The sequence below is a fragment of the Lacerta agilis genome, chromosome 14 (genome assembly GCF_009819535.1).
Source record: "Lacerta agilis isolate rLacAgi1 chromosome 14, rLacAgi1.pri, whole genome shotgun sequence".
Lineage (NCBI taxonomy): Eukaryota > Metazoa > Chordata > Lepidosauria > Squamata > Lacertidae > Lacerta > Lacerta agilis.
Genome location: NC_046325.1, coordinates 22,068,998 through 22,084,465, shown reverse-complemented (window position 1 = coordinate 22,084,465; position 15,468 = coordinate 22,068,998). Strand labels below are relative to the sequence as shown.

The window sequence follows — 15,468 nt, the reverse complement described above, 5'->3', positions numbered from 1 at the left end:
ACTAAATGCATTGTCACACTACTCATGTTCTCCACCTTCTTGAGCCATCATCACCCCATCCCATAAACACAGATTCACGTGGCTGCTGAAGAAACTTTTTTTTAAAAGATTTTATTGCTACCATTCACATACCATTCACATTAACACATCATACAAAAAAAGAAAATAAATTTCCATCACCGCCAAAGCAAAAAGAAGAGAATTAATACATCAACTAATAACCTTCAAAACATAAAAGTCTATCGGCCAGACTTCCTGTCTATTCCTTTTTACAGATTCTGTATTATTTGTTCACTGCCACTGCATAACTAGTTTTGTTCAAATTCAATATCCTTTGATCCATTCATAGGCTTTACCACATTCTTATTACTGCTACTGAAATTATTTGAACACTGTGAATGACCTTAAACTACAATTATTATTTTTCAAATATATTTTAAAAACTTCCCATTTTGAGATAAATACCTGTTTTGGTTTATTTTTATTTTTTTCTGACATGCTATCTAATTCTGCATATTCAGTCAATTTTTGAATCCATTCTAATCTTGACGGGACTTTAACACTTTTCCAATTTGGCTGGCAAAACTTTTTAACCAGCTCCATCAATTCACTCGCTATTTAATCTTGAATGCTGCTCACCAGCACTGGCTATGCTGATGGAGCACCCTCAGAGGGTTGTGCCTTCAGGATTAACCCTAAGGGCTATTATGTAGTGTTTGGGTATGATGGAAGTTCCTATGCTCTAAGTCACCCCCATCTGAGTCCTGCAAAGCTTCTCAGTCTCCCAGCATGGAACAGCTTTTTCAGAGCAGCAGAATTTTATCCCTAGTTCCCTCTGTTTTTTCCAGAGTGAATGTGATAACCAAAATTTGTGAGTTGGCTATATCATTGGTCACCACATAATAATTATCTCTTTCGGTAGAGTGTCAACAAGAGATGTCTAGTCTGCCATCTAACTCCCCAGAAATCCATGACAGTGCTCAGGTATCAAAAGAGACCCCCACATTGCAAAAAGCATCCTGTCAAAGAAAGCTAAGGCAAAGCTGACAGCCTGGAATCCCATATGTGTCAGTACACAATAAAACATAGGGACAGATGCTTCATTACAGCCAGTGTGGTGTAGTGGTTAAGAGCGGTGGACTCGTAATCTGGGGAACCAGGTTCGCATCCCCGCTCCTCCACATGCAGCTGCTGGGTGACTTTGGGCTAGTCACACTTCTCTCTGAAGTCTCTCAGCCCCACTCACCTCACAGAGTGTTTGTTGTGGGGGGGGGGCAAAGGAAAGGAGATTGTTAGCCACTTTGAGACTCCTTAGGGTAGTGATAAAGCGGGATATCAAATCCAAACTCCTCTTCTTCTTTATCCACAATTTTGTCAGCCAAAGACTATGTTGTGTATTAAATAAGATATTCTGGCAGCAGGGTAAAGTATTGTTATTGGTCAATTTGAAGTGTACAATCACAATCCACAGCCTGATTGGGTCCCGCCGGAAAGTTTGAATATTATTGGTTCCCGCTAAAATGTATCTTTTCCCTCAGTCCCAATGTGTCTATAAATAGAGCTTTCCCTACCCCCTATCCCCAGTCTTGTCTAATCCCTATAATAAAGAGCTGTTTTCACTAAGACGTGTTACTGGACTTCTTGCGACTAGAACCCACGACACAACATACTGGCGACGAGGATGGGATTGAATTAGGCCGGCTGAGGGCTGTGGACCCTAGCGACCTGATTCTGGCGACAAGACTCCCTGTGACTGACAGGACAGATCAGTCCACTAAGATGGCTGCGTCACGGTTCATGGAACCATTTCAGCCCGGAGCAACTGAGGCCTGGGATGCTTACCTCGAGCGCTTTGAATTCAGCGTGGCTGCAAAAGGGGTCACCGACGAGGAGAGGAAAAAGGCGTTGTTCCTGAGTTGCTGCGGGGCAGAGACCTTTGAGTTGGCTCGGGCAATTCTGGCCCCCACAACACTGCGGGAGGCGTCGTTCGCGAGCATTACGGAACGCCTCTCGAGTCACCTTAATCCTACAGCGTCGAAGATGACATGGCGCAATCGAATTCATAAGAGGCAACAACGACCTGGTGAGACGGTAGCAGTTTTTCTTACCGAACTAAGGAAGCTGGCGAGACACTGCAAATTCGCCAACTTGGAGGAGGCCCTGCTGGATCGGTTTGTGTGCGGCCTTCGCAGCAGCAAGGGCCGCAGGCGGATTGCAGCAAAACAAGACATGGATCTCGCGACAGCGCTCCGTGAGGCCATTGCGACAGAGAGCGCTGAGAGAGAGGAGCAAAACCCGGGCCAGCGAGCCGAAAAGCGAGCTGGAGAGTCAACCAACACCGTGGACAACCAGGATGTCAGCCCCAACCAAAGCCCTGTGCGGGGAATAGAGATGGTGCGACAGGAGAGCACAGCAAATAAAGGTCGACAGGGGGTCTGCTCTGGCTGCGGCGGATCACATGAGAGAAGGAAGTGCCGGTTCCGAGATGCTACGTGTCATGCTTGTGGGAAAACGGGGCACATAGCCAGGGTCTGCAAGTCGAGTGGCACGTCGGGGTCCGCAAAATCAAGAGGTCAGAGGACATCCACAGCGACGCACCAACTCGACGATTGCAACTACCTCACGCAAATCGAGGGCAGAACTGTGCAATTTCCAGCCCAAGGGAAACCAGCTGTGCGGGTCCTAATCGAAGGGAAGCCGTGTAACATGGAGGTGGACTCCGGATCCGGATTCTCCATCGTCTCGGAGGACACGGCCAGATCGTTATTTCCGAGAGGTAAGCTTCCGAGATTGGAGCCCTTCCCGGCTACTCTACAATCCTACTCCGCCGGCCGCATAGACATTTTGGGGATGTGCGCAGTGAACGTACAGTTCCGCCAGAGGGAGGCCGTATTAAAGCTGGTGATCGCAAAAGGGAAGCGCACTAGCCTGCTGGGTACGGACTGGTTCCCGGCCTTAGGGTTGGGAATCTCAGGGCTCAACACGGTCCAGACAGCTTCCGAGACATTTAACACCTTGTACACGGAATTTGGGGAGCTATTTAATGGAGAGTTAGGATGTTATACAGGACCTCCAATTGACTTAGAACTGGACCCGGGGGTTGCGCCAATCCGCCTCAAACCCAGACTAGAACCCACGACACAACATACTACATGTAAAAGCATGGACTGTGGCACAGCTTATTCTTCCCAGTGCCATTGCATTGCTCTCCCAATCATAGAGGAGTCTGAAGATAAACAGCTGAAAGCCTGCTTCTGAGAGCCTCCTCTGTCATATCAACTGTTCATGCAGCAACAATATGAAATCCAATGAAGACAGTGTTTCTGCATATACAGCAACCCATGCTCTGGTAACTGGACTATTATAATGCCCTATACAGGAAGCTGCCCTTGAAGAAGGTCCAGAAACAGCAACTATTGCAGAAAGCAGTGGTCAGAATACTGATGATCATGGCTGATCGAGAGCATAAAAAGGAGAGTCAAGGAATAGCACTGTTTGTCAGCCCACTTATGAACCTATTCCAAGGTACTGAAGCTTATATACAGCCCTACAAGACTTGAGAGCAACTATTTGAAGGAGCACTTCATCCTCAACCTGCTGTGAGTTATGATCTACAGAGGAGGCCTTGCTGGTGATGCCACCTCCTAGAAAAGTTTGGGACACCCTTCTCTGTGGTTACAGCCTGCCTCTGAAGTGACCTCCCCTCAGAGGTGCATCAAGTACCAACATAATTAAGTTTTCATCAGCAGCTGACAATGCTCCTCTTTATCCAGGTCTTTGGGAGGAGTTGGTATTCAGAACTAATGAAAAAAAAATTATTACCTGCTCTTTTATTATTTTGATTTTTTTTAAGGGAACTTTTATGTCAATTATATTGAAATGTTATGTAAATTTTTAATTCTATTATTTTGATGCCATGCATTTCAACCCTAGAACCTTATGGAAAAGGATGGACTACAATATGGTTAATCACTGTCACCATCACCACCACCATAGTATCATTAAATGTTTATATTAATGTACTAAAGCAGCCCATAGAATGCATTCAACCATTGTAATCCTACGCAAGGTTGCAGAGGGATGACATTAATACTATTCTCATTTATATCCCAAGCATGTCAACAAGCTAGAATAGGAAACTTGAAATTCTCCAGTTGTTGTAGGACGCCAACTCCCTTCAGTCCTAGCAGGCATGGTCAGTAGTCAGGGATGATGGAAGCTGGAATCCAGCAACATATGGACAGGCACAAGTTCCCTATTCCTATGGCTTTGTCCCAAGACTTTGGTTTTCTGTATGTATATTCTTGCTCAGTGCCATAGTATGTCCAGGTGTTGATCTTGATCCCAGAAAGGAACAGCCCTGAGATAACATCTAACCATCTAACTGATTTATAATTACCTTATAATTATGTCAAATTACAGTAATCCTTTCTGGCTGACAACATAGATTTTCATTGACTACAATCATAAAAAGCAATCAATATTAAAATACATTTAAAACTTATGTCTGTGCTTTTCAGAGATTGGAGGTGTGGATTGTGGACAGGGAAAGCTATTTCACAGGCCACATAGTATCACTATCGACTTGCAGCATCAAGAGAGTGTAGAAACAAATCTGTTCTGAACCAGCTGCTATTAGATAACAATGAATTAGCCTGGAAGAGTGGGTTTGCTTTGGTAGAAAATAATTCACCCTTATGTGCAATGCTGTTATTGTTGCTGTGGCTACTGATGTTAACACTGGCATTTCTTCCCCAAATTGAGAGCAAGTCACATCCAGCTACTTGTAGGGTGAACGATCCTCTACAGATCCCGCATGAGTATTATGAGCAAGGTGACCTCATCATAGGCAGTATTTTTTCTCAGTTCTTCTCTTTCTTTAATAGTATAATCTTTGATGAACACCCCAATGCCATGTTTGTTGGAGAATCTCTGTACGTATCTTTTCCCATGATATGTCCATAAGCGGGCCATAATGATTTTTTTAATAAAAAAAATTATAATTCCTAATGTTAGATAATGGGTTGTATCCAAAGCTAGTCCTTCTTGAAGCAAACCCACTGAAATTAATGAACCTGTCATATCCCTTAATTTCAGTGGGGCTAGCCCTGGATAGAGCTCAATGTATGCCATTATTCTTTGAGGTTAATAGAAAATGTACTTGCACACCCTTGATCTACCCCTACATTTTGCCTTTCCGTCTTCTGCTAGATCTATAGTCCCCTGATCTGTCACTTGAATACCTCCCCATGCAAGATTGTGTGTGTGATTATTTCCGTATGATTTTGAAGCATTTAATGATGTGATAATGTACAGTAAGTGCCATTTCAGACATTACTGCCTTGAAGTGGGAATGCAAGCAGAGTGGAGCCACACATTTAGCCCTTCAGGGAGCTGCAAATTATCTTGCTCCTACATGTGATGACAATGAACTTCTGCAGCAGGAAGCCTTTTGTATACACTGAGGCTCCATGAGTGATTCAGATCCCTAGAAGTTCTGTGTTCTCAATCACATGGGATTTGCACAAATACAAATGGCTGCCCACCACAGAAATTCACTCGCATCATTTTCTTCAGTGGGATATTTGAGACAAGACAAAACAGACTGCCCTACATGTTTCTTCTTCCTTGCCATGTTTCCTGTTCAAGTCATTAATGCCTGCAGACTTATCTGATAGAACAATGTGGACTTGACACATAGTTTATGAGGTCTAGAAAATTTATGGGTTATATAACCTGCACTCTTATTTCAGTGTAGTGACAAAATACTACCAGTATGTCCAGGCTTTCGTGTATGCAGTTAAGGAGATCAATGAGAATCCCAGGATTTTACCAAATGCTACACTGGGATTCCACATCTATGACAGCTACTTCAACGAAAAGTTGACATATCAAACCACTCTGAACCTTCTTTTTAGCCAGAAAAGGACAGTCCCCAACTACAAGTGTGGCACAAAGAACAATCTGATAGCTGCCGTTGGGGGACTCGATGCTGAAACCTCCTTTTACATGGCTACCATCTTAGGCATCTATAAGATCCCGCAGGTAGGATGTTTCTATGAGACATGTGGGTTTCAAACACCTGACATGCACCCCTTTCTTGTATTCTTAGAACTGGAACAAACATATTTGAGTATGTGAAGGAGAAAGGTAGAGAAGCTGTGAATGCAATGGCAGCACAGCCCTTGCTTCTTTGTGGAGAAAACCTGCTTTTTAAAAATAATATTAACAATAGCTCTTGTCCTCATGAATTTTCAATCAGTCTCCTTTATTGGCATAAAAAGTGCATCATATACATGGATCAGAGCACAACACAGTTAACAAAACATAACAGGAGATACTTTCAGACAAAACTGTCCAGACGTCATGAGGTACGAGGATGGATCTAAAGACCTATGGTGACATAATATCATAGAGTCACTCAAAAATCTTGCCACATTCTCCACAACATCATTACTACAATTGTTTAGCAGATAAGACACCCTGGAAGAGTGGGTGCAATAAATTCCTTCCTTCAACAAGGGTGGCAAATGTTTATCATATATTTTTGCATAAAATGGGCAATAAAATAAAAAGTGTGTGATGGATTCAACCTGTTTTGTGCCACAAGGGCAGCATCTTTCGGAATATGAGATTTTAAAGAATCTACCTTGCAAATCTTCAGACAGTAAGATGTTAAATCTTATGAGGGAAAGAGCTTTGCATACATGGGGATCGTAAAGCTGGTGTAAACATGGAGTGTCCTGGCCAAATGAGGGTGGAATTCCCAACCCCAATGGGGAACAGGTTTTGTTGGCTACACTGCAAAGGGTTTGGAATTAAATCTCTAGGATTCTGCATAAGCATTGATTCAAGTGATACTGTAGGCCGCAGGTTCTGATTTTGCTCTCATTGCAAGGTAGGGATTTGGAGAGGTGGGATTCTGCCAGCATGTGGAAAGTTGAAGAAGACAGATAGGATTAGGACATGAAAAGTAGACAGAGTCAGAATTTTATAGTGGTGAGCCACACTTTGGTTTCTAGCAGCCTTTGTCCAGTTTCCAGACACATGGCTGCATATGACACACAATTTGGCAGCACCTGGATTTTGCAGAGAAATTTAGATTGGTTAACTGCACCAATCCATAATGGAATGCCATACAGGAGTTTTGGGGCTATTCTGGCATTAAAGACCTTTAGTGCAGGCAGGATGAACTGATTCTCTCTATTAATGGAGAAATGGGTGATAGAGCTAGAGTATCCACTCTGCTAAGTGCAAGCTTACAATGATATTTCCAGGAAGTATTATATTGGAAGTGGATGCCTAGTTATTTAAAGTGTTTAACTTGTTCTAACGGGTTTCCACTGACCTCCCACCTATGAGGCTTCCAAGTTCTTGAGAACAAAAGCGCTTTAGATTTTGTGAAGTTCAGTTCCAGGCTGTTGGCTGTACAATATTCCTGGCAGCGGCACAGGAACCACTTCAAGCCAATACTTGTGCGAAACAAGGTGACTGTGCCGTTGGCATATAGTAAGATGGGAATGTGGATGAAAATGTGCTTCGGGCAATGGCCATCCATTACAAGAAACCTGCGCATTCGTATACTTCGTCTCCTGCAATAGAATTTGTTATCCTCTAATTTTTGGCATAATGGATTCTAGTCTTTACCACTGCATACATAATCATTTCTTGAAATTTTCAAGGTAAATCTGTTGCATAAGTACTTTTGACTGCATATTTTGTACTGTAAATCTCTGTTCAACATTTGAGAAACTTTTTGCTCTTGCATAGGTCTCTTATTATTTATTTGGTCCTTCTCGGAGTTCTAATACCCAGTTCCCTTTCATGTACCGCGTGGTCCCCAATGAAGAGTATCAATACATTGGAATTGTTCAATTACTTCTGCATTTTGAGTGGTCGTGGGTTGGGATCATAACAGAGGATAATGATAAAGGAGAAAATTTTGTGGGAACCTTGATGCCAAGACTTTCACAAAACGGCATCTGTGCAGCATTCACTGACAAGATGCCAGCTCTGACAGACTTCTCTGAAATATTTGAAGGGTACATGAAGGCAGAGAGTATGCTTCATCTTTTCAAGAACAACACAGTCAAAGCACTTGTTGTATTTGCAGAAACTCATTCTACAATGATTTTAAAATATTTTCTAGTACAAGCAGGAGATATGGCAGATGCTCAAGGAAGAATGTGGATTCTGACAGCCCAGTGGGACTTCCCAGCAGTGCAGTTTCACAGGAATTGGGATATACAAGTCTTCCAGGGAGCCTTGTCTTTTGCAGTCCACTCCACCGAGGTACAGGAATTCAAAAATTTCCTTCTGACCATAAATCCCTACTCAGCCAATGGAGACAAGTTCATCCAAGAATTCTGGGCACAAGCTTTTGACTGTGTATTTTTAGATTCCCCTATGGATGGAGAGAACGATGGGACCTGCACTGGGAAGGAGAAGCTGGAGAGTCTTTCTGGACCATTTTTTGAAATGAGCATGACTCCCCAAAGCTATAGTATATACAATGCTGTTTACGTCATAGCACATGCTTTAAACACCATGTACTCATTGAAGTCCAAGCCCAGAGTGGTTGCAACACTTCCAAACCTTCAACCATGGCAGGTAATACCTCTTTAACCAAAACGTATTGACGGATGTGAATAGAAAATCCATATCATACCCTCATGTTTAAAGATTGTGATAAATGACTATCCGCTACCCAGTAATTAACATTTCCACTTCTACCTTGTCAGCTTTTTACACTGCTAACTATAGGAGTCCATGTTTTCCCCATCTTGTCAGGGATTAGGGATATTCACACCATGTATGATAGGACTCTTTCTTCATTTTCACATGGCCAATCTTATCCTGCTTCTGAAAATAAAATGGACTCTCACATTTCTTTTATCATGTTACAACTTCCTTTTAAAAAGCTTATCCTGCTCCCCTCACTTGGATCTGGTGCAGATATAATGTTTGATCCCCCAAAACCATCATTTGCAAGTTAGGAACCCACATTTGGAACCTTTGGTCCCCATTTCCCCTCTCTGCATCCTTCTGCATCCCATGCAACATTCACTTCCCTTCTACAGTATATCTCAGTCATGATTAACTGCTGTGTCTACATGTTTCACACTAACCAGGAGTTCCTTCCTGCTCAACTATTCAAGCGATTACACCAGAGCCAGTACTAACAACAAAACTGATCACCAACCATAACAAGACACAAACAAGGTAGGGGGAGCACAATAATTTATACCCCCACCATTCGTTCTGGAATGTAGAGGAGAGGAGAATCACATTTACTAGCAGCCACTGTAATCAGATGTGGCTTGCATGGCTGCCTCATCTTGCTTTCTGAAAGAGAAGGAAGAGAGCAAAGAAGAAAAGTAACCCATATTCATTGTCAGCTGCAGAAGCTGAAACACCTAACATTTTAAAAGGAAAAATGCCCTGTACCTCCAGTGCCAGCCCTACCATTAGACAAGGAAAGGGGGGACTATGGCTTTCTAGATTATGCTACATAAGCATGGCTCTTCTGTCCCACCCCCTCACTGCTAGATTCCTCAGGAGGAGAACACTACCACATGGCCCATCAACTTCCAGTCTAGTCTAGTGGAATGGGGAGCATGTCATTGTGTCCTTTGCTTCATGCAGGAAAATGTATTGTACTGGAGCTGTGCATTGACCAGAGCTTATAATACTCAAAAGATTTATGTTGATGTATTGAGTCTCCTGTTTCAGGAACTGTTGGTTTCTGGGTCTAATCAAAGAGCTGGTTTTGACTTGAAAAATTTTCTATGGTCTGGCAGGGCCCGTCAGCACACGAGGCAAGGTGAGGCAACCACCTGAGGAGGGAACAGATCTTTGTTTCTCTCCACTCCTTTTACTAATGTAGACCTTCCCTGATCCCCTCCTTCCTAAGTGGGGAAAAGGCCCATTTTGGGGTCTGCCACAGGTACCAAAATGTTTTCGGTGGCCCAGCAGTCTAGAACCATGATGCCTCAACGACTCCCTTCTCCAATGCAAACTTATTTGTTCATGCATGTCAACAATGGTGTCCTTCCTCTGTGTGTCCCCAAATTGTGCCATGTCCCTACACCAAGCACCATCAGCTGCTATACAGTCACCACCAACTTATTAAGTCTACCGAGCGACTTCACAGAACGGGCCCTTGACTGTGGAACTCTCTTCTCCTTCCTTCACTTCTGTGGTTCCGTTGACAATTTAAAATGATGCTACTTCTGATGGCCGTTGGGATGACTTATTGCCTTTGAGACTCCTGCTGTTTTCTGGCTATTTTTGTATAAAATTGACTTTCATGTTAATTATGTTTTATCTGTTGTTTTATATTCACATTAACACCTTGTAGATCGTAGTGGGTGGAAAGGCAGGATTGAAGTATTTTTTTTAATAAAAAAAAAGGTAAACCTATCAGTCTCAGAAGCCCTTTTAGGGGTGAGTTTCTGTCATGTAATTATGGAGAATCAGGATGCACTATTTAGTCCTGCCCCCTCTGTCACATGACCATGCCCATCACTGTCACACTTAATCCATGAAGTGGGTAGCTTCTGAAACATGGACCTTGATGTATTCACATAGATTGCTCTGCAATTTAGAACCCTAAACAAATAGGACTGTACTTCAGGCAGGGGGCGAAAGAACTCAGGTTCTAGATCACAGAGGTGGTAGAACCAGCAAGCACATCCCTGCTCTCTCACACACATTTCTAATCTATTACTAAAAAAAAAGACTAGAGTGAAATTTGTGAAATGATATACTGCTCTACCTCCTATAATTTTGTAAAGGTGTTTTTGCCCCTTCAACTGTAGATTCATCATTTCCTGAAGAGAATCTCCTTTAACAACCGTGCCGGGGACCAGTTGTCTTTGGATGAGAAAGGTGAATTAGAAAGTGGATTTGATATTATAAATTGGGTTACTTTCCCTAACAAATCCTTTTCAAGGGTGAAAGTGGGAAGGATGGATCCATGGGCTTTTCCAGGCACAGAGTTCATGATTAGTGAGGAGATCATCACATGGCACAGCAAATTTATGCAGGTATGCTCTGATTAATGGTTATCAGTGGTTGAATGTTGTGGTATCAGTTACCATAATAAAGGAACAAGGGTGGCACTGTGGTCTATACCACTGAGCCTCTTGGGTTTGCCAATCAGAAGGTTGGTGGTTTGAATCTGTGCAATGGTGGTGAGCTTCCATTGCTCTATCACAGCTTCTGCCAACCTAGCAGTTCAAAAACATACCAGTGCACATATATAAATACCTACCACTGCGATGGGAATGTAAACGACATTTCCATGCACTCTGGCACTCATCACAGTGTCCTGTTGGGCCAGAAGCAGTTTAGTCATGCTGGCCAAATGACTTGGAAAGCTGTCTGCAGACAAACTCCGGCTCGCTTGGCCTCAAAAGAAAGATGAGTGCCACACCCCATAGTTGCCTTTGACTTGACGTAACCGCCCAGGGGTCCTTTACCTTTACCTTGCCATATAAATGTAAATCCCCTTGGAAAGTACAAATCCCCCAATATTGTGTCACAAGAACTTTTGTTAATATATTCTAAAGAAGCATTTTGGACAATGATCTACCCCTTAGAAACACAGAAATCTGTCTTATACTGAGTCAGACCACTAGGTCATCTAACACATGGTTGTCTACATGATTGACTGGCAGCAGCTCTCTGAGGATTCAGAAAGAAGCCTTTTCTCAGTATTGCCTGGAGATGCCAAGGGCTGAAGTTGGGACCTTTTGCATGCAAATCATGTGCTACAACTTTTCTACTCCAGCAAAATTATACAGTAGAGTAAATGGAATAAGCCAGTGGTATAGTGATGTGGCTGGCGCTGTGGGTTAAACTGCAGAGCCTAGGGCTTTCTGATCAGAAAGTCGGTGGTTCAAATTCCTGCAACAGGGTGAGCTCCCATTGCTCGGTCCCAGCTCCTGCCCACCTAGCAGTTCGAAAGCACATCAAAGTACAAGTAGATAAATAGGTACCACTCCAGCGGGAAGGTAAACGGCGTTTCCGAGTGCTGCTCTGGTTCACCAGCTCCCTCGGCCAGTAACGCGAGATGAGCACCGCAACCTCAGTCGGCCACAACTGGACCTAATGGTCAGGGGTCCCTTTACCTTTTTATAGTGATCTTTCCTTCCCTTAACCACTCATGTCCATCAATGAAGTTAATAATGAAAATAATAATAATAATAATAATAATAATATCATTTGCATATTGTATTTTGATTGCCTTTAAAAAGACATGGGTGGAATTAATACCAGGGCTATGAAGGCCTGTGAAGTCATTTCCTAGAAAAAAATGAGCAGTGATTTCTCCCAGATCTGTGATGTAATTCAGTTAAATCTGAATCGTTCATTGAGAACAGCATGCATTAAGCTTTTCCTCCCTTGTTTTTATGAATAGATGTCACCCTCTTCAGTGTGCAATGACAAATGCAGCCCAGGTTCTATTAGGAAAAAGAAAGATGGGGAACCATTCTGTTGCTACGACTGTGATGCATGTCCAGAAGAGATGATTTCTGTTGCCATGGGTAGGTGACATAGCACATGATCATCTTAAAACATTAACACATGAGTAGGCATGGTTCAGACTACACCATCCCTTCCAAAGAAATCTAACATATTTCAGAGATTTTTTGCAAGAAAACCAAGAGAAATTTATTTCTTGTGCTTGAAGGATAGCAAAGCAGCGTCTACAGTTCCATCCTAGGGCCATATATTAGGATGGATTATTTGTCCCTTTACTAGCTGGTATTATTCATTCTAGTAAGTGGTGGCTCCCACACAGAAGAAATTCAAGGGGACTTATTTCTGAGCAGGCATGCTAAGAACTGCAACCATAAGGAGAGATTCCTGATATCACTTTCTACCTGATATTTTCAGCAGGTGATACCAAGGAATTATGTCCTTCTGCATGAAGAATAAAGCTCTACCAATGAGCACACCCATTTTGAAGCTAATCATGAATCCTTAGCCTAGACATAACAATCCCTTTCAGCATTAAGCATCTCCTATTATGTATAGCTCCTCAAACAATAAATTGCTTATTAGCTATTGACACATCAGGAGTTTATATTGAACCATTGTGCCTGATAGCTCCCTGCAGGCTTCTGTTTCTCCCAATGCTTTACATGCTACACACAGCAATCCTAAAACCACGTACTGATAAATATACTTTATTGAATTTAATGGGATTTACCTCCAAGTAGAAATATATATGATGGCACTATATGTTTTTGACCCTCACTTGTTTGGAAGATGGAATTATCATCATTTTCTTTCTTTTTCCAGACATGGACAAGTGCATCAGATGTCCAGCAGATCAGTATCCAAATAAACACCAAGATGGATGCCTTCCCAAACTTTTAAACTTTCTGGCTTATGAGGAAACTTTGAGCATCATTTTAGCTTTCTTGGCACTTTCGTTTTCTGTGATCACAGCTTTGGTACTCAGGATATTCATTAAATACAAAAACACCCCCATTGTCAAAGCCAACAATCGAAGTCTCACCTACACTCTGCTGGTCTCTCTCCTGCTCTGCTTCCTCTGTTCATTGTTGTTCATTGGGAGGCCTCAGAGAGCAACCTGCCTGCTACGACAAACAACCTTTGGCATCATCTTCTCCATGGCTGTTTCTTCTGTGTTGGCAAAAACGACCACTGTGGTTTTGGCATTCATGGCTACAAGGCCAGGATCCAGAGTAAGGAACTGGGTGGGGAAAAAACTGGCAACTTCAATTGTTCTCTCCTGTTCTCTCATTCAAGGAGCTATTTGTACTGTATGGCTCTGTACTGCTCCTCCTTTCCCAGATTTGGACATGGACTCTCTGTCTAAAGAAATTGTGGCTGAATGTAACGAAGGGTCTGCCTCTATGTTTTACTATGTTCTGGGATACATGGGATTCCTGGCTCTTGTCAGCTTCATTGTGGCTTTCTTTGCTAGGACATTGCCCAGCACTTTTAATGAGGCGAAATTCATCACTTTCAGCATGCTGGTGTTTTGCAGTGTGTGGGTCTCTTTCGTTCCAACTTACCTGAGCACAAAGGGAAAATACATGGTGGTGGTTGAGATCTTCTCCATCTTGGCTTCAAGTGTTGGGTTGTTGGGTTGTATCTTTTCCCCCAAATGTTATATAATTGCTCTAAGGCCTGAGTTGAACAGCAAGGAACACTTAACAAGGAGAAATAACTAAATCATTTGAGTGTCACACATTCCTTCATAGGCTGAAATTTTGTGGAGTCAAGGGGATTCCTTTCACAAACAGGTCAGCAGTACAAAGGGCTTCAGGGATTGGCTTAAACTGCTGTTGTTATATGCCTACTCTTATGGAGTAAGGCAGATTAGGAGCCATCATAGGCTTTGCAGTTGTTGGCACCAATCCTTTCTCCTTCTGTCTTTTGAAAAATCCTGATCTGCATGAACACCTACTGATATCTGCTGGCTAGTAAAAGGCAGTGATGATTGGAATTACAAAGCAAGCTTTTAAAGCACAGCTAAACAAGGGATTTGGGAGCATTAGTATCCCAATTCCTAAAATATTTCCAGCACCAGATACTCCTTCTCATACTAGTCACTCCAGTATTTCCAGTACAAACCAGTGTCCTTCCCCCATGTACATCCAATAAGATTCTGGAAAGTGTCTTGGTTTTTTTCATCTTCATTAATCAGCAAGGTTATAGCTAAACCTGCAGTCCCAATCACACTTACCTGAGATGAAGATCCATGGAATTTAATTGAAGTTACTTCTGAGTAGTCATAATTTGGTTTGTACTGAGAGCTACCGGTATTTCTACCACGCTGCAAGTCTTAAAATGAAACTTCAAATGTCCATTGACAATATAATAGCTTCCCTTCCATTTCCAGGGGCATTGTACTGTAAATACACCTCATCTGGTATTAAGACCCTCTCTACTAGAAACACAATTGCACTCCCAGTTATTTTAAAATTTTAATATCAAGGGTAATGATAATAGTTGAATGGAGGTAATTAATTGATGGGAAATCCTTTTTGAACATCATCTGCTTGGAAATTAATTGTTGGTAGATTGACTTCAGAGGGATTAACTGATTTGGGATGATCTGGAAGTCATGTGCAATTTAATTGAATAAATTTGTGGGGATCTGTATGTGAATTTAATTGACTTCTGTAAAATTTAATTCTGAAAATTATTTCAAAGTTTGCATCAGTAAATATGAATGAAGATATACACCTTTTATACCATCGTGTGTCCTCTTTTGCATGGTGCATATCCCCTTTTATGATGATGCCCATGGTTACACAAGCAGCTACTATGGGAACCTTCACTTCTTTTCTTGGGGTCATTTAGAAGTAAATTCTCAGTGTAGACCAGGAAATGACCTATCCAGATAATGATGTGGTACCCTCTTACTAATTAATTTATTTTTCCTCTGACAGAGGAGCGAAGTGAATACGCAATATGGAGCCT

At 42.3% G+C, this 15,468-nt stretch overlaps 1 protein-coding gene across 1 annotated transcript; it reads left to right on the top strand.

The window, feature by feature from the left end:
* Positions 1–3,449: 3,449 nt before the first annotated feature.
* On the top strand, positions 3,450–14,213 carry LOC117057658 (vomeronasal type-2 receptor 26-like). Its single transcript, XM_033168497.1, has 6 exons — positions 3,450–3,525; positions 5,759–6,045; positions 7,771–8,610; positions 10,821–11,048; positions 12,425–12,551; positions 13,312–14,213. The coding sequence occupies exons 1-6, from the start codon at positions 3,450–3,452 to the stop codon at positions 14,211–14,213; spliced, it is 2,460 nt and encodes an 819-aa protein (XP_033024388.1).
* Positions 14,214–15,468: the final 1,255 nt, after the last annotated feature.

Excerpts from the sequence above, each read along its gene's own strand:
- LOC117057658 (XM_033168497.1), top strand. The coding sequence starts at position 3,450 with ATGGCTGATCGAGAGCATAAAAAGGAGAGTCAAGGAATAGCACTGTTT. Across the intron at positions 11,049-12,424 it reads GGCACAGCAAATTTATGCAG|ATGTCACCCTCTTCAGTGTG; the intron begins GTATGCTCTGAT and ends TTTTATGAATAG. Across the intron at positions 12,552-13,311 it reads GATGATTTCTGTTGCCATGG|ACATGGACAAGTGCATCAGA; the intron begins GTAGGTGACATA and ends TTCTTTTTCCAG.